The 17895-nt window shown below is 50.6% G+C and overlaps 6 protein-coding genes across 6 annotated transcripts; 3 read left to right on the top strand and 3 right to left on the bottom strand.

Annotated features, from left to right (window-relative positions):
* Positions 1 to 1360: 1360 nt before the first annotated feature.
* On the top strand, positions 1361 to 2362 carry Asppvi_005701 (putative short-chain dehydrogenase/reductase; the record flags this gene model as incomplete). The annotated part of the gene is made up of 2 exons (XM_043301616.1): positions 1361 to 1592; positions 1641 to 2362. The coding sequence occupies 2 exons, from the start codon at positions 1361 to 1363 to the stop codon at positions 2360 to 2362; spliced, it is 954 nt and encodes a 317-aa protein (XP_043157551.1).
* A 1144-nt stretch (positions 2363 to 3506) lies between these two features.
* Asppvi_005700 (DUF3425 domain-containing protein) lies at positions 3507 to 4471 on the top strand (the record flags this gene model as incomplete). Its single annotated transcript, XM_043301615.1, has 2 exons — positions 3507 to 3651; positions 3717 to 4471. The coding sequence occupies 2 exons, from the start codon at positions 3507 to 3509 to the stop codon at positions 4469 to 4471; spliced, it is 900 nt and encodes a 299-aa protein (XP_043157550.1).
* Positions 4472 to 5109: 638 nt separating this feature from the next.
* On the bottom strand, positions 5110 to 7425 carry bxlB (putative beta-xylosidase; the record flags this gene model as incomplete). The annotated part of the gene is made up of 1 exon (XM_043301614.1): positions 5110 to 7425. One exon carries the CDS (start codon positions 7423 to 7425, stop codon positions 5110 to 5112), a length of 2316 nt encoding a protein of 771 aa, XP_043157549.1.
* Positions 7426 to 10480: 3055 nt separating this feature from the next.
* Asppvi_005698 (allantoate permease family MFS transporter) lies at positions 10481 to 12022 on the bottom strand (the record flags this gene model as incomplete). The annotated part of the gene is made up of 1 exon (XM_043301613.1): positions 10481 to 12022. The coding sequence occupies one exon, from the start codon at positions 12020 to 12022 to the stop codon at positions 10481 to 10483; it is 1542 nt and encodes a 513-aa protein (XP_043157548.1).
* A 398-nt stretch (positions 12023 to 12420) lies between these two features.
* On the bottom strand, positions 12421 to 14867 carry Asppvi_005697 (transcription factor domain-containing protein; the record flags this gene model as incomplete). Its single annotated transcript, XM_043301612.1, has 3 exons — positions 12421 to 14614; positions 14673 to 14727; positions 14780 to 14867. The coding sequence occupies 3 exons, from the start codon at positions 14865 to 14867 to the stop codon at positions 12421 to 12423; spliced, it is 2337 nt and encodes a 778-aa protein (XP_043157547.1).
* A 1035-nt stretch (positions 14868 to 15902) lies between these two features.
* Positions 15903 to 17827, top strand: Asppvi_005696 (uncharacterized protein; the record flags this gene model as incomplete). Its single annotated transcript, XM_043301611.1, has 7 exons — positions 15903 to 16320; positions 16383 to 16460; positions 16517 to 17140; positions 17189 to 17497; positions 17547 to 17641; positions 17689 to 17766; positions 17813 to 17827. The coding sequence occupies 7 exons, from the start codon at positions 15903 to 15905 to the stop codon at positions 17825 to 17827; spliced, it is 1617 nt and encodes a 538-aa protein (XP_043157546.1).
* Positions 17828 to 17895: the final 68 nt, after the last annotated feature.

Genomic DNA, 17895 nt, shown 5'->3' with positions numbered 1-17895 from the left:
TCTCACTCGCCGACTTTGGCCTCTTCATCTCGGAGAATAGGGAAAGCCATTTTCAATTGACCGCCACGAAGTCTTCGACAAAGGCATCGCCGAGCAGAAGACAGCTTCGATCTCGGGCTTGCGGTATATTTTTCGGTGCTTGGAGTGGCACTCCAGATCAGCTTTACGAATCGCTCCCTTGACGAATATTGACTCGGGCGAGCTGCAATGGGAGATCATCCCAAAGTCATGGAAGTGGTTCTTGGGTAGAAAGTATTTGGACTGGACATCCGGGCTCTTTCCTCTTTTATACATTGTCATGATCTATATTATTGTCAATGTCAACTGAGCGTAATGTGTCTGGAGACAAGTCTATTCCAATAATAAACATCACGCACTTTCTTAATCAAGTTCTGATCCACAATCCTTCGAATTTAGCCTCTCTTATTTGAACGTCGCTGCATCCCTCTGATGCTAGGCACTGTGTAAGCCCACTGACTCTTGTTCCTGTTTCATGTCTTCCGAACCTAGCGATGTTTCCTGCACGCGAGTCAGTTGTGGAGCTAGACGGCCGTGCTCACGATTGTGCCCCTTAAGATCCTGCACTCTGTTTACCTGCATTGTTTCGATGATCTATCGTTGATGCCTGATATTAATTGCTACAAGTCTCCTCCATATGACTCTTGAGTGTCGATGCACTTGTTCTCCTGACATAGCCGCTACTTTGGCGCCATTCTTAAGCAGTGATCAGACTCAGCTAGCTGGTTTTGGTCACAAGCGCCAGAGTGTGCATTTGGAAAGGAATATTCGGGGTACTTGAAGAACATGAAAGTAGAATCACTTACGAATACGAATGTTTGGCCAATGCTCCAGTCTAGATCTCTGGAAGTCCCTAGTACAACGGAGCTTGTCCGCTATTGATGAGCTTTGCTTGCTGGTTACGGACGATTTGAGACCTACCGTTTTGCCGTACCGGAAAAGGGAAAAAGGGAGCTGCAAGATGGCCAATCCCTCTGCCTTAACGAACATGTCCGCTTTTATCAAACTATTCAGTTGGTTTCCTTGAGACATAGGAGTTGGTGGAGTTCTTGGCACGCGGTTGGGATTGGTGGTGAGACGGACTGGGTGTCGCACTAGGCAATTAGGGTCCTTCAGGGTGCTATATTCATCAACTTGCGACAGAGGGGCTGCTTTAACATCGTGAGCGCAATCAACCTGACTCTCTACTATAGGCTGTAGTGAAACTATGCAAATAAGATATAAACCTGCAAGTGGCCATGCTTGTCTGCTTCTTCCAGTCACATTCCAGTCATTCTTTCTGATTTTGTTAATTTGTTGTCTCGTGCGTCTTAGTCGTTGATCGACTCTACATTCTTTCACCATGTATTTCTTTTCCCTGGTAGCCGCGGCCGGACTCGCGCATGCCTATACTGTGGTCGTCGCCGAGCAGTTCATGCTAAAGAACATCGATCCTATTGTTCTCCCTGGCCAGTACAAGAGCCACATGCACAGCTTCTTCGGATCCGATGCCGTCACCATCAACACAAACACCTCGGCCGAGCTCCAGGCCGGTTGCTCGACCAACGAGAACCCCAACGATCTCTCCGTCTACTGTACGCTCCTCTCCTCATTTCAATCATAAGCCAATCTAACCAAAACAGGGGTCCCGACCTTATACCTGACCGAAAACGGCAAACACACTCCCATCACCCCCATGCGCTTCAGCGCCTACTACATCAACATCGGCGACGCCGAGATCCCCTTCCCGCAGAACTTCAAGGCCGTCGCCGGCAACGCCAAGGGCACGTCCCCGGCGGACGTCGAAAGCGTCTACGGCATCCAGTGGATGTGCGAGGGCGTCTCCAACACCGACGGCGGCAAGGACGTCGCCGCCTTCCCGACCAAGACCTGCCCCAACCATTTGCAGTCCATTCTGCTGTTCCCGGACTGCGTCAACCCAGACTCCCTCGAATACGCCTACTCGGGCACCCAGAACTGGAGCGGCAGCTTCAAGCCCGCGAACCGCTGCCCGGCAGGCATGAAGCGCATCCCGCAGCTGCGGTTCTCCGTCCGCTATGATCTGCGCAAGGTGCTGCCGGATGGGTGGTCGGGCACGCCGCCGCTGGAGTTGGCCTGTGGCTCGTCGTACTGCTGGCATGGCGATTTCATTAACGGATGGGTTCCTGAAGCGGCAAAGAATATGCTCAAGGCGACGGATAAGCGGGAGTTTATGCAGATTGATGGGCCGCTGGGCGGGGGCAAGGACGGGTCTAAGTGTGGAGCGAAGAATGCGCACGACCAGGATCCTAACCATGGGACGAGCGATTATGAGACGAGCGTCAAGATGATGTCGAGCAAGAGGAGTATTGGGCAGCGTCGGTGATCTGGATGGCCCTGGATTCCTCTGTATCATAGACTCCGATGCGCGTCCTGTCCAGGGTTCAGCATGATGCCCTCGGCCCTTCGATGCATGTACAGTAATTCTAGGAGAACTATTATCAGGATATTCTCTTGAAGTAACGGTCGCTTTCATCTACAGGCCAAGATCAAATCTCAGGTACGAAAGAATGGATTATTTCGAAATCACTCGGACCCTATCGGATAGGATCCATTCGGAAGATATCTTTGTGTAGCCAGTCAACAAGCATTTTTGTCTGAAAATAATATCACTACCGTTCAGATTTGTAGAGAACTCGGTGGTAACAAAGTAGGCTGTCTGGCTTGGGCGCTACCTGAAAGACTCAGGCCATGATTAATACAGACAGGACAGGTTTGTGGGCGCAACTCTAAGCCATATTATCCAGTGGGGAGTCGAGTACTCTTGAGGCAAGGTGTCCATGGGTCTATACATATTCTGATCGGTCTTAAGAGACGGGGTTAGGAAGATCACTAATCTGGCACATTATTTTGGTAGAAGACGAATCAATGATTGGACAATCGGAAACTAATAAGGTTAACTACCTACGATTTACGCTAAATGCTGACATTTGCATAGTGCATGCCTGGAAGAAATTATTCAATTGGTCCTCTAAACTAAGCAAGGTGCTGTTGTATAATAATGGATTTATACCCACGCACCAATCGTAACGTCACAAATGGTTCAGCTGGGGAATCCGTTCTAGAAACAGATCCAATTGAATGTCTCAAAAATACTCCTGCAATCTTCGTCCGAACCCGAACCCGAACCCGAAGAGACTCAGCCAGGAGAATTATGGAGCTGTGGTGGATGATCCGTAGATCATAGGCAAGCTAATGGCAGCCAAAACCGTGGAATTTGGCACCGGACATAGTTAAGCCGTCAGCTGCCTGCAGAATTTAAATATCGTCAAATGCTCGTCATTTTTAGTCCCTTTATTGGTCTATTAGGACTCTCTCCTGTGATTGCTGTTTTAAGGCTCTCCACTTAAGGACAGAGCGTCCTATCATCTTCGGTCATAACCAACGATTATATTGCTCTGCCTCATCATATTGTCAGCAGTCAGCATTTAGCAGTGGGCAAAGTCCGAAAACCTCCATTCGCAGACAATATGCAGAGCTCCGTAGTTGCAACCTCGTCCTTTCTGCAGCGTTTCCCGACGGGAGTTGAGATCACAGCCCAAGACAATTGGTTGGGAGTTACAGACCCAGTGGAAAGACGGAAATTGCAGAATCGATTGAACCAGCGAGCACGGAGTTAGTATTCACATGGCCTCGACGTTCTCTGTTCCCTAGAATAGAGGTACTAACGAATGGAACAGGACGGCGTCGCCGAACAGCTAATGCAAACAGCCAACTGGACCAGCAGCGGCACATGCCCACAGAGCCCTCCGACCAGGTCGACCTTGTACTTCAGGTTCTGACTAGAATGCACATCCTGGGCCCAACTGCAGTCAATGCCAGGCGTACCTTCCAGCAGCTTGAAACCATCCTTATGGCCCTAGGCAACACCATCAGTGGGTCCCCCGTGGCTGATCTACGCCTGGGGGTAACAAGACTGAACGTCATGCGAGCATTACATGTCAATCTGGAGGTACTGGGTTACCGGCCAGGTGATATTACCGACGATGCGCAATCAGTATTCACTATCCAGGGGCCGTCCCATCTCCCAGGAAGGAACATGAGCGAGGTGAAACTGCCGCCGGCGCTGAGACCGACTGCAATTCAGCGCACGGTTCCACACCATCCATGGCTAGACCTCATTCCTTTCCCATACATGCGGGATACTCTAATTCTAACCCAGGACTTCATCGACGAAGACAAACTCTGTCGCGATCTGTCTGGTCAGGGAGAGTCTGCCGTCCAGCACTCTCGCCGAGAGGTAGGGATCGGCGAGACGGGTATCCTTGTCTGGAAGGATCCCTGGGATCCATCCGGCTGGGAAGTCACCGAGACATTCCTCCGGTTATGGGGGTGGACTGTTCGCGACTGCTGGGATCTATTCCGTTCGACGAACGCGTGGCGCAGTCGTCGCGGGGAGAGACCGCTGTTTGTGATTCCTGAGAGCGGCGACTGACGACGGAATTCTACTGTAGAGAAAATATAATACACTCATCAGAAACTTGTGCACGTAGTCGGCACGGCCAGTGCCTGAACGATGCGTTGCGCGACGTCCCGATCGATCTCGTAAGCATTATCGCTCCCAGCTTCGGCGTGGCCGAATTACCTCGCACGGTTCTTCCGCTCACTCCCCGCGCGAGTTCGGCCTATGGTAAGGGCAGCCCTAGATAGGAGAGTCTAGGTGCTGCTTGAGACAGAGGCTTAGGAGGTGGCTCTTTAGGGCTCTAGAATGGTGGCAGAGAAATACAAGCTGAACTTGAAAGTGATCGATTCTTTCCAATGGCTAAGATTACTCACCATTCGCTCGACATTAGCAGGTAAAAAGTATCCGGATTGTACGGGTTCTAATCGAGACCTCGCCGAATCCTAAACGGTAAATCTGAATTCGGCGTATAATGTCGGCTAAAGGCAATCATGATCTCTCTGCCCTTAAATTCCTCGTCCACTATAGTGATATATGTACGATCGAGACATAAGACTATGTAGCTTGAGATGTATCTTGGACGCTTCTCTTGACCAGGAATGTAAATTCACTTCGCTACATAATCTGCTCGTCTGCATCCTATCACCAAACATCCGAGAATCTGGGCCACATCACCGAGTTTTAGGAGGCTGGGGAAAGCTATCCAGAATCACCTCTTTGCCTTGAACCATGAAACTAGCAGTGGGATATTGGTTCCCTCCCACATCCACCTCCAGAGTGTAGTGTCCCGGGTACAGCACCAAGTCACCATTCTCCGCCGTCCGCGCCAACGATCCCAGTGTGACTTGAATATCCACCGATCTCTTCTCGCCAGGCTTGATCTGCTTCGCACGAGTGTACCCCACCAGCGTCTTGAGAGGATATGGCTTTGGTCCCGCATCAGTGGTCTTCAAGAACAGCAACGCCACATAATCGGACGTGATCTTTCCTGTATTGGTGACTTGGATGCGGAAGGTGTCGAATGGAGCCGTATCGACCGGTACATTCTTGGGTGCCCGGCTTGCCAGCGCCGCAGTGTTATACGGTCCTAGAGCCTTCCGAGGCCAGGTGATGTTGAAAGTCGTATAGTGCAGACCAAAGCCAAATGGCAGGACCGCCTTATCGTACCATCGGTACGTACGTCCCGGAGTGTTCGACCCCGGACGCAGGGCCATATCTGTCATCGGAATCTGGTTGACGTAGTCTGCCGGGTATTGTGTTACTGGCAGGCGGCCCGCAGGCGCCGTCTTCCCGGAGAGGATATCAAAGATGGCGGATCCGCCTTCTTGGCTGGGATACCCAGCCCAGAGGAGAGAGTTGACGTTGGGATTCAAGAGTAGTGATGAGTCGTCGACTTGTCCGCCTCCGAATTGAACTACAACGAGGGGCTTGCCAGTCTTTGAGAGCTGGTTGATCAGGTCTAGCTGGTTCCCAGACCAGACGATGGTCGTGCGGTCGTGGCCTTCGGACTCGATGCTATTGTCGATACCGCCTGCGTACACCACGATATCTGCTTGTTTGGCTGCTGACAGTGCCGCGTCAAACCCAGCGGTGCTGCCTGTGTTGATATCTGTGCCAGAGGCGTATTTCACATTATATCCCAACTGGGTAGCGGCCCAGAGGAGCGTGCGGATATACTTGGGCGGGCCTTCGTAGTTGCCTTGCATTTGCTTTGTCGCGTTGGCATATGGTCCGATCAGCGCCAGCGTGCCATTGGGCTTGAGCGGAAGGGTCTTGTCATTCTTCAATAGAACGATGCCCTCGACAGCCGCCTTGTGAGCGAGTGCTTCTGCGGCAGGGGTGTCGACATCTTTCCAACCGATGGAACGATACGATTGCTTCTCTGCGGGATCAAAGTACCCCAGTTTCACAAGGGAGGAGTACCGCCGAACAAGTGCCGTATCAAGAGTCTGATTGGAATAGAGTCCCTCGTTTGCGGCCTGTCCAAGGTAATTAGGGAACACCCCGCCGCAATCCAAATCTGTGCCTGCGTTCAGCGCCGTAGCAGCGGCCTCGGCTGGAGTCTTTGTGTAATTATGGCCGTTGTAGATGTCATCGATGGCACCGCAATCGCTCGTGATCCAATGGCCCGGCTCATCCCACTTCCAGTGCTCGCGAAGAATCGTCTGCAGAAGATAGGAATCGGCACAGGCAGGAACACCATTCAATGCATTGTAACTGCACATGACGGCATCGACCTTGGCATCACGGGCGCAGCTTTTGAAAGGAGGGAGGTAGAACTCGGACAGATCCTGCGATGACACCTCCGCATTGAAGGAGTGGCGGACGACGCCATTCCAGTCCTCCAGGTCATACGCTGCAAAATGCTTGCATGTGGCAACAACCTTGGGATTGGCTGGGCCAATGCCATTCTGCAGCCCATCGACGAGCTGATAGACATATCGCGAGACGTGCAGCGGGTCTTCTCCAGGTGTCTCCTGTCCCCGGCCCCAACGCGCATCGCGAAAGGGGTTAATGTTGGGCGTCCAGAAGTCCAGTCCGGCACGACCAACATTACCAAATGCCCGGCCCTCGGTGCTTACTACGGCGGCGACTTGCTTGATCAAGTCGTCGTCGAAGGTCGCGCCCAGGAGAATAGGCTGGGGGAACGAAGTGGCATAGCTGAATGGGCCGCTGCTGGCGAATTCAACTCCAGGTGAACCTGCTACGCCGTGTAATGCTTCGCTCCACCAGTTGTATGCTGGAAGACCTAGTCTGGACACACCGGGAGAGTTGTATTGCGTGTTGATGACTTTTTCCTGGAAGGTCATGGCGTTCACCAGTGACCGAGCACGAGTGGTCACATCGAGGGACGTATTACAGACGGCGAGCTTACTCAAGGGACCATTGGTGCAGTCTGGGAAGTTGTCTAGAGATAGAGCCACAGGGGCTAGAGAGACAAAGATGGCAATTGCCTTGCCATAGTGCCATGACATGATGTCAGCCATTGTTGCTCGAGTTGGCGATTTTCCTGGCCACAACGAGGGATATCGACTATACTTATATATTTGTGATCGCGGCTCATTCACGACTCTATAGATGTAGGAATCGGCAGATGCCTTGGATTTGCCAACCGCTCATGTTGACATCACTCATCGTTTCAGCCGAAATTGAAGGCAGAATTGCTCATTCAAGTAAAAGTCCTGTGGACCCCTGCACGCTGGCGGGACATGGCCAATGGGTAGTATACTAGCAGATGCGTATAATGAGGAGATGAGCACAAAGCAGCATTTTTCAGGGATTAGTTTAGCCTGAATATGCACTATTGCGGGGGATCATCAATGTCGGACCTTGCGGCAGGGTTTCCTCGGGATAATTCCGCAGGAGAATCTCAATTGGCATTGGCAAGCAAGCGAGGTGCCTACATTTAGGTAATTGCTGCTTATAAATGTGATAGGCTGTGCAATAGAATTCTGACGGAAGGCTGATATATTAGGTATATGCGTATAGGACCAGACCATGATAATAAAAATACTCTCAGGTAGCAATACAATCCAGACTGGAATACCATCATCAATGAACTATACTTGTATCTTGAAGGAAGCGATACAGCCCGCCTTGCCTTTGGTCTAGGAATAGTGAAATGAACTTGATGTCCAGACTGGATGATTCCTTTATGAACCCAGGCGGGGATACTGTCCTCGAACTGAGTCAGTACTTTGAATGATACAGTCATGCCAGGGCTCGGATCCACGAATAGTAGAATGGTGTTGGCCTTGGAGGCTGGCTAGACCGGATCATTCTTTTATGATCATGGGCCCGACCCGCAACTACCTTTTAACCCAGACTTGAGCCAACATACACCGCATCCTCACCATCAACCTCAATGGCATGGTTAGGGTAAGCCCCCTTCTGTCTATGGTTTTCTGCGACTAGTGGGAGGCAGCCAAAGTTCCTCGCAACTTATTCTTGTCTTTCCAAATATCATTTCTCACCTGAACAAGAGTGGCTTGTTCATCACATTGAGTATCTGGTCCCATCCTTGTGGTCTATCACAGTTCAGAAGATAAAGCATGTGAATGTGATACATGACTCATTTATAGATTCAAGACTCGTTCCTTCGCATTGCCAATAATACCATTTAATATCTTGGTTCAAATCTGTTTCACTAGACGTACAAACGAAGGTCAAGACATTGGTTTACCCTGATTCATTTGTTCACTGGCCCTGACAAGAATGGATTCATGGACTTAGACACGGGTGGGATTGAGTGATCGAGCAGCTATAGGTGCAAATTGACGAACTGCTTGCTCTGTGGAAAGGTCTGCTCCTAGGGTCCAATCCGTGCGCAGTTCTTGTTGGAGGATTAGACAGAAGGTTTTGGAAAGAACTTCCCCACTCTCCTTGAGGGCCTCGGTGCTCGTTGAAGAATGCTAATCTATGCTTCATTAATCTGTCGTTTCTTTGCGGATTGCGGTGACTGGTTGGATAAAGTATTATGATGCAACCCAGCCAGGCTTTGCCTGGATCCACGAATACCGGATTTCTCCTCGAGGCTTACAGTCACTCAGCCACTTTTCAGTTCTTTCCTTTTGTGATTTCGGTAATTGTCATGATTTTGAAGACTTGGATGTCTGAGTAAGACTGTATTAACTTGGTACCCGGAATTTGAGAACCACCAGTGTGCATCAGTTCGTAGTTGTGCTTCTGTTAACGAGCGAAGGCCAGTCGTTATCTACCTCGTGTGACAGCACGGGTGTATCTTCCATAGATGGTTCGGCAAGTTTCCAGTTTTCGGCATTCTCTGCGCTTCGTTCAGATGAAGATATGCATCAGGGATGGTCCTTGGTGTCTTTAATTCTCCAACCAAATGAACATTATCAGGTGTGGGGCAAGGCGCAATGAGCCCCAGACATACATCTGGAACAATACCGTCTGAGGTGGAGATTGCTTGGAAATCAGTGAATCAGATTAAAGCCATACCCATTAATGGTTGAAGGGCTCTCATAACTGGGCCACAAAGATTTCGAACAAACCTACCAGATACACCAAGTTCATTTCCGACTGTGTATAGCTCAGTCTCATCATAAAATGGGACTTTGTGGGTGATTCCAGCTTCTTAAAAAACTTGGAAAGCGTCTCTCGTGAATGAATGCCATTCAGACATGAAGGTGAGGGCAAGACGGTCAGAGTGTATCAATGGACGTGATGTCCCAGCGTTCAGACGCAGGGCATTAGTTAGTTAAAGAAGTCTGCCGTGATGCCGGCCATTCCCAACTTGTCATTCTCCCATCCCAGGGTCAGGAGGCTCTTGGCAGAGCGATGCTCTGCCTTGAAATTGACTGTTGGATCTGATAACTGGCGAACGCAATTGATGACTGTTGGGGGAGATCTGTCAGTGTTTATAATAACACTATTGGCTGTGACAGAGTCTAATCCGTTCGTCAATGATAGGGGCGGGTAGTCAGAACCTCTAGGGATACCTTCAGGGAGAAAATGATGAGGATAATAAGGAAGGGAAGAAAAGGAGAGAGAAAGTGGGAGAGAGGGGCCTTATATATTTGGTAGAATTACTGTCTTTGCTTGCCTAAGGCCGACTGAAACAGTGAATGCTAGCTCTAGAATGTTCATCTGCCTCAGTGAATGATGTGTTACAACAAGGCCTCTGTGATGAAAGGTAAATACTAGGAGGGGGGGAGGTGGCACACTGGAACAAATGTCCAAATAAAGGAGGCCTCATAAACTCTGTTACAGCAGACCTTTTCTTCCTTCTAGTTTCCCTCTGTGACAAAGCTTATGGGAGTAATGTTTACAAATTAGAGTTTTTACTGGTGCTCACCATCATGATGGCAGGCGCTGGGGCCAAGGCCTCGCGAAGGAGGGTCTACGCAGAATAACGCTTGGGGGCGAAGCATCAGTGATAGGTCTGCGGCAATAGAATCATGAATTAGAGCTACTGGTATGTCTACCTGCCTATTCTAGCCATGCTGCAGGACAAGGCCCATTGGTCTATTATCATGTCAAATCATTAGCTCGACATGGTTCATTATGATCGTCTATCATCTAAATCGCATATCTAAACTCGCGATTCTCGAAATCAGTCCGATCCAGAAACTCATGGTCCTTTTCCACCACGTAGGCATCCCCCAGCGCTTCCCTTTCGGCATCCCGTTTCTTATTCTCCCGGATCGCCAACCACCGGATCAGACACAAGTCCACAGTGATAAGAACATACAGAATCACAATAGAGATCTTTGCCGGCAGATACCTCGGCGCGTCCTTTTGCTGAAACGTCTGCGGCGATATGATGTTACCCACTGTATACGCGATGGTCTGGATGCACGAGACGGTGATCTTCTTCGTCGACCCGGCGACATTGGTACTCGTCAGCCCCAGAATAGTCGTCCATCCGATGGGGATACCACCAGACAGATAATACCCGACCAAGGCGGGCGCTTTATTCGTCGTAGCCATGAGGATCGCACCCACGATGCTCGGGATATGCCCGGCGATACACCACAGCAGGCGCTGGTCCGTGCGCATAGCCAGATACGTCAATCCAACCAGAACGACTACTTCATACGCGCCCAACGGTGTCACGAGCAGCAGACTCTGCGTGGCCGAGTAACCCATCCCGGTGACGAGGATATTGCCGAAGCTGGTAGCGATCGAGTTGGGAATATTCGCGGCAAAGACCCAGAACGAATATAGCCATGTCTTGGGATCTCTAAGCGCCTCGTAGAACTGCTCTCTCTTGAACACCGAGCTCCCAATACCCTGCTCGTTACCACGAAGACGCTCCGCATGCAGCGCCTTCTCCTCGGGGGTCAGGAACCCCGCCGTGACGGGCGAATCTGGCAAGATAAAGAAGAAAAGCACCCCCACCAGTGAGGTAAAGACTCCCAAAATGAGAAAGATAACCTGCCATCCTTTCAGCGCAGCGTGCGGATCACTGCCAACATGAGTCGCTACCCCATATGCAACGTACCCGCCGAACATCTGCGCCCAGCCGCACATGGAGAACCACAGTCCAACCCGGAACGCCTGTTCCTCCTTGCGATACCACTGCGACGTGAAGACCACCCACGCCGGGACGATCGCGGCCTCCGCGCAGCCCAGAAGTGTACGACAGACCATCAGCGAGGCAAAGGACTTGCAAGCTGCCATGCAGGCGAGAATGATGCCCCAGATGGTGACGTTGGTGGCGACGTACCGGGCCAGCGGGAAGGCCTGGATGAGCCGCATGGTGGGAAATTGGAAGGTGAGCTGGCCGAAGAAGAAGATGCTGGAGATCCAATTGAACTGATTGCCGTGAAGGTTTGCGGATTGTTTGATGCCTGTCACGCTGGCGTAGCTGATTGCGATCTTGTCTAGGTATTGGCAGAAGTAGACGATGCAGATCAATGGCATCACGTACAGGTCGATCTTGCGGACGAGGCGGCGCGAGGCTTCAGGGTCTAGAGCTCCATTCTCCGTGCCCCTTCCTGCGAGTAGTTGTAAAGCTGCATCGCCTTGTGTGGGGAGCTTGTCCTGTGTTGCTTGGACAGCTGGAGCTTTGTCATCCCGCAGGCTTTGGGAAAAGTCGACTTCCGTTGCAGCGGACATGGCCAACGGTCTTCGCGTGCTGCTGCAGGACGATGAAGAATCGACGATTGCTATAGTGAGAATATCCAGCAAAGTCAGATCTGGTCGAAAGAATAAATACTCAAAGTTTTCAATAATTGACCATGATGGTATCAAATCACGCCATCACGATAATGTCTTGGCATTACGTCCAGGCATGGCGGAACACAATCCAGTGTGCAATTGAGTCATAATATCCCATTTTTCTTATCAGTTCCGTCTCGTAATCCGCGTTTGTCTGAATATTCTTGGTGTTTGGCTCGCTTTAGCTCGGCTAGATGCAAGTGGAAACTTCGCTGGCGTCTTGCAGTCAACGACTCGTCGCTAATGATAGTTTCGATGCTAAAAAATGGTTTACAAAGGACAACGCAGACTGAAATTTATCCTGAAACTCCTTCTAGAATGTCGGCATACCGACTCAAAGACTGCCCTATCAGATTGACCACCTCCCAGATATGATCCGTCGTAAACAATCTGCCCCAAAGGCGAGTGACAATTGCACTCAGCCGAGTATTGTTCTCCAACAACCATTCCCGACTGGTTCCATGCTGTGTCTCCATAACCATCTCGATCACAAACTCTAGAAGCTTATTTTCCTGTTCCGTCAAGGCGGGATCAGGATTCGGCACCGTCACCTTCTCGAGCCATTTCGCCAATAGCACCGCGCATTCCAACGAACACAGTGCGTATTGGTTCGACCAGGAGGTAACCAGGGTGTGTGCTACGTAGTTAATCCCGAGCTTGATGGGCGTGCTCAGAGCATGAGTGCAGTGCAAGGCGGCCCGTGTCAGCCGGTCGCCCCGCTGCACGGAAAGGTTCTGGCGCAGGGATTGCGCAATCTGGCTCGGATCCCACGTTTGCAGACGCCGTGCGGAGGTAAAGTCCGCGTTGAGGCGAATGTAGGCTAGACGAAGGAGGGCGGTGGACGTGAAAGAGAGAGGCCCATGAGGGTTAAATGGATCTATGGAGGATTCCTGGTTGCGCTCCCAGCATTGGCACCATTGTTCTAGCGCTTGTTCAAGCGCTAAGGTTTCTGCTGTAGATAATGAGCTGTTTCTCGATAAATGCAGGCGACGTGCCTTTTGGAGGAGCCAGATATCCTGTAAAATGGCGTGGATCAGTACATATCCACCCAAAGAGGAGAAGCTCTCCAGGTTTGCCTTTGGTGTGGTAGGATGAGTGAAAAGAGACGAGAGCGCGTCTTGCAGCTTTGGTTCCGGTGGTGTTTGACTGCGTTCTTGCATCCAAGCAACGGCACTTGCGGCATGCCATTCCTTTTCGCTGCATGGGAGATCCATACTGATTTCCTCGGTGAGGATGAGTGGTGTGATATCGAAGACAATGGTGAGGATATTGAGATAGCAGAAAACAATGAGTGAGGTCCTCTTCACGCACTCCCGGCGTATCCAGCTTTCCCATGAGCCATCCAGCTCAGGCAACTCGTTCAGTCCTCCCTTTCGGAGCATTGTCTCCATAAAACTCCGCATGAAGAGGGATTCGTGATGGGACGGGTCGCATTTGAACCATGATGAGACTGAATGGAGCAGCAATAATGCCTGGATAGTTTCGAGTAGATCTTGGCTTTCAGGAGTCCCAGGAGTCGAAAGTCTAAACTTTTCGGAAAATTGACCGGTCCCGGGAAACTGATACGTCCTCCGAACATGTTCCATGGTAACGGTCCTTGCGATTCGATACAGACTCAAACTTGTATCTGGTTCCCGACAGTACCGAGCGCCTAATGCTGCCATGGAAAGAAACAGCGGCAAGCTCACATTTTCAATGTCCAAGGTAGGGATGTGCATGAATGGGTAATGATCGTGATATCCAGACAGATACCCTGTAAGGCATCGGGACAAAGCGTGTCGAGACGGAATGTAAGGATCTGGTAGAACATTGGCGTAATCAGCGAGCAGCGTAATTATCCTATCGCGACACTGTGTTGTGACAAAGATGGCCCCCTTCGGCTGTCGCACTCTATGGGAGGTTTGCGGGCTCTCGGGCTGAAGAGAGGGCAACTGCGTCCCATGACGAGGAAGTACCGAGTTCGGTGTCACTGCTGCGTCCGCCGTGCCTGTTCGGTCAATTGAATGATCGTAATCCGAAGTCGAATCAAAGTTCCACGCGGGAAATACAGGTAGGGGCTGATAGGTCGGCGAGTAAGGGTGGCTGGGAAGAGGAATGCTGTCAAGGAAAGACGTGAAGTCGTCACCGTCGTATGCGTTGGATGTAGTGTATCCAGAGAGAGTTTCACCAAAACCAGCAGTCGCTTCGGCTGCGCTGGGGGAATGCGCTGATTGTAAAGAATGGCCGGCGAGAGGCGTCTGATCCGCGGCTGCCGGCCGACCGGAAGAAAATGAACCTTGGCTGGCCGAGAGTGGATGCTGATGCGGCCCGCGAGGAGGTCCATGAGTAGTGGGCACGGTACGATCCGCCACGGCGGACGCAAGGATATTCAGCCCATCCAACACATGGTCAGTGGATGATGGTGCCGGCGTTGGATGGTTGCCATTGTCGGTCTCGCGGTTACCGGAAGGTGAACTATGGGACAATCGCTCATGGCGGGTCAAGAGATCCCTAAGCACTTAGTATATTCTCTTTTTCCGACCCTCTTGCTGCTCAATGCGGTACTTACTTGCGAGTGAACGATTTTGGACACTTGTCGCAGACATACGGCTTCTCTTTGGTGTCTACAGAAGCGGTCAGTAGATTTGGAGAAGAGGGATCGGGGAAGCGACTCACGCGACCGATCATGACGCTGGAGATGCTCCAGCCGAGCAAACGTCCGGGAACATCGCTGGCATTGAAAAGTCCGGGCAGCCTTGACCATTTTCCATCGCGATGCGATTGTCGGTGTTCTTATGTTCCTGAATAGCGTTGCGTCACTCTCCAATCTGGAGATCTCTGAAGGCGTCAGCAATGCCAAGAAACAAGAGCCGGCATCGGCTCCGTGTGCTCCTCCCCGGTCGCTGCAGATGACGATCGCCAACACACTGCGGGCCAAAAGAGGTGCAGTGAAATTGGCTTGTGAGCATCAGAGAATGACAGCAATCGTGCGACACCGATGCTACTGGATGAAATCGATAAGGAACATGATACTTGCAAGGCGAGACTGACCAGTCTTTCCAAATGGTCTTGCCTCAGAGGCTTACCTAAGGCGTGATGCGGGACCGGATGCGGAACCGGCATCTCGGTCTTTACTCTCGGTTAAGAAATTAAGTGATCTCTACATGAGGCTGCCTGTTGACAGCAAGTCCTCGAACAGTAAAGATGGGAAGGACGAAGGTAATGGTATAATATGCAAACGATCACATTTTGCGCGCCTATGTTTGTCCAGGATTTTGAACTGTCACTGTCCAATTCCGTGACATGCATACAATGTGGAGATGAGTCAGAACGCGCCCTTCTCCGAATTGCGCCTTCTTGCATCCGCAACCGAATTGGAGAAGGTGGAGCAATTAATAATGAAAAGATCAAATTTGAATTGAGTAGGGCATCACAGTGGTGAAAACTTGCAAAGGAAGATAATCACCCAATTAGCTTAGTCGAATCTCGAGAATGTCAATGGCATCGCACATATGACAGGTTCTTCGAATCTACCAAGCGCAAGAATAGCAACTTTGGTGCCTTTTTTGGCAGTCCGTAGAGGCATCATCTCCAATTTTCTCCAACTAATGGCAAACGGATCGAGTTTTCACAACTCACAAAACGATAGGATAACCTGTGCGTCATTTGTTGTTATATCACTCGAAGCTTGTCCAAACTGTCAACTTCCAGAGGTGTATGGCGCAGGAAACCAGGCAACATCTCAACAGTGTGGACTCCTATAAGTGATTTAACATCTAGCGTCCTTTATCATACAACCATGGACAGCGAGCCCGAAAAGGACGCTCGCGACCAAGAAGTGGAATATCTATACCTAGAGTTGGACACGCCTCTACCGACACCATTCATCACATCACCTCCCGGACCAGGCCAGTCACCCGCCCCAGAATGTCCAGATCTCAAGAAGTATTCCAGTCCGTTTTTATGGCCGAAATGGCGCAAGTCCATGATGACATGGATCTCCTGTGCAGTTACAGCATTGGCGGGTTACTCAGCTGGCGAAATCAGTCCGTCGTCGGCTGAACTGACCGAGGAATGGGGAATTAGCCCGGTTGTCTATAACCTGGGCATCACTTTGTTCTGCGTTGGATTTGCGTTGGCGCCCATGGTACTGGCTCCGTTTTCAGAAATCAACGGAAGAAGGCCAATTTTCATTGCTAGTGGAATTCTTTTTGTCGGTATGCTGTTTCTCATCGATGATGGTCAAACATTTCCCGATGCTAATCATCTGCGTTCAAAGCATGCATCATTGCCTGTGGAGGCACTCACTCCTTTGGAGGAATGCTTGTGGCACGATTCTTCCAGGGTGTAGGTGGATGTATGTCAACTCTCGCACCAGGAAATTCTTTTATCGCAGCTTACTGACGGCCGCAGCGACATTCTCAACCATGGTGGGAGGCGTGATCAGCGATATTTACCACGCAGAAGACCGGAATACCCCCATGGCACTGTTCTCCGGGGCTGCCCTTTTTGGTACTGGACTGGCCCCGATGCTTGCTGGCGCCGTTGTGCAGCACACTACATGGCGATGGGTTTGGTACTCTCATGCCATTGTCTCGGCCGTCTTTGTTGTTATCATCTTTTTCTTCTTCAAAGAAACCCGAGGCAGTGTGCTTTTGAGTCGGAAGGCAAAAGCAGTCAATACGTACTACGACCAACTCGAGAGTGCTGGCCATTACGGAGTCATCATGTCGGATAAGGAGACGGTCAAGCGTATACGGTGGAAAGTGAAGAGTGATGAGGAGAGGGCATCTTTGGCTCAGATGATCAGTATCTCGTGTTATCGACCATTCCGTGAGTCGCCATCCATCTACTATCCGTCGAGCGCCATGCTAACCCGGGAACAAGACTTACTTCTGACCGAGCCAACCGTGTTCTTTTTCTCTCTGTGGGTATCCTTCAGCTGGGCAGTTCTATATCTCCAATTTGGCTCCGTACCGCTTGTCTTCAAGACCAACCACGGCTTCAACGTTGAGCAAAGCGGCGCCGTCTTTACTTGTATGTCGCCCACTATCACCAGATATATCTCTCGCTGACAACTTCCAGCCATGTGTGTTGGTGTCATCATCATAACCATCATTAGCATCTACCAAGAAAGCATCGCACGACGCTTCGTCACTCTCCCCAAATCAGCCGAGCGACGACTCTACTTCGTCTGCATCCAGTCCCTGCTCATGCCCATCGGTTTGTTCTGGTTCGGATGGACGTCTTACTCCTCCATCCCGTGGGTTGTCCCAACGATAGCAGTTGGATGCGCTACCATGGGCATCTTCTCAGTTTACCTAGCAACCTTTAATTATTTGGCAGACACCTATCACCGATATGCCAGTTCGGCGATTGCTGCCCAATCTTGCTGTAGGTTCAGTTTCCTGCTCTTTTGTTCTTAGTACTAACGTGATGACAGGTCGGAATCTCCTCGGCGGTGTCTTTCCGCTGGTAACCAACGCCATGTTTACGAATCTGGGATATCCGGGTGCTTCCAGTCTACTCGGTGGAATTGTAAGTTTCCGTATCTGTGAAGAAGGGGTCGATGCTGATCTTGACAGGGAGCGTTGCTGTGTATCGTCCCCTGGGTCCTTCTACTGTTTGGACCAAAGATTCGGGCCAGGAGCAAATTTGCAAGTGTAAGTGCCCACTATAAATTCTGCTGTTCTTTACTAATTGTACCAGGAACTTGCACACTAGTTCATTATGATCAGCACATAGACTATATACATAATGATAGAGTTGAATTCATTTCAACTACCTTTTGA

This window comes from Aspergillus pseudoviridinutans (assembly GCF_018340605.1).
Source record: "Aspergillus pseudoviridinutans IFM 55266 DNA, scaffold_4, whole genome shotgun sequence".
In the NCBI taxonomy this organism is placed as follows: Eukaryota; Fungi; Ascomycota; class Eurotiomycetes; order Eurotiales; family Aspergillaceae; genus Aspergillus; species Aspergillus pseudoviridinutans.
Note: the sequence above shows the minus strand (reverse complement) of the source record. Positions and strands in the feature narration are given on the sequence as shown.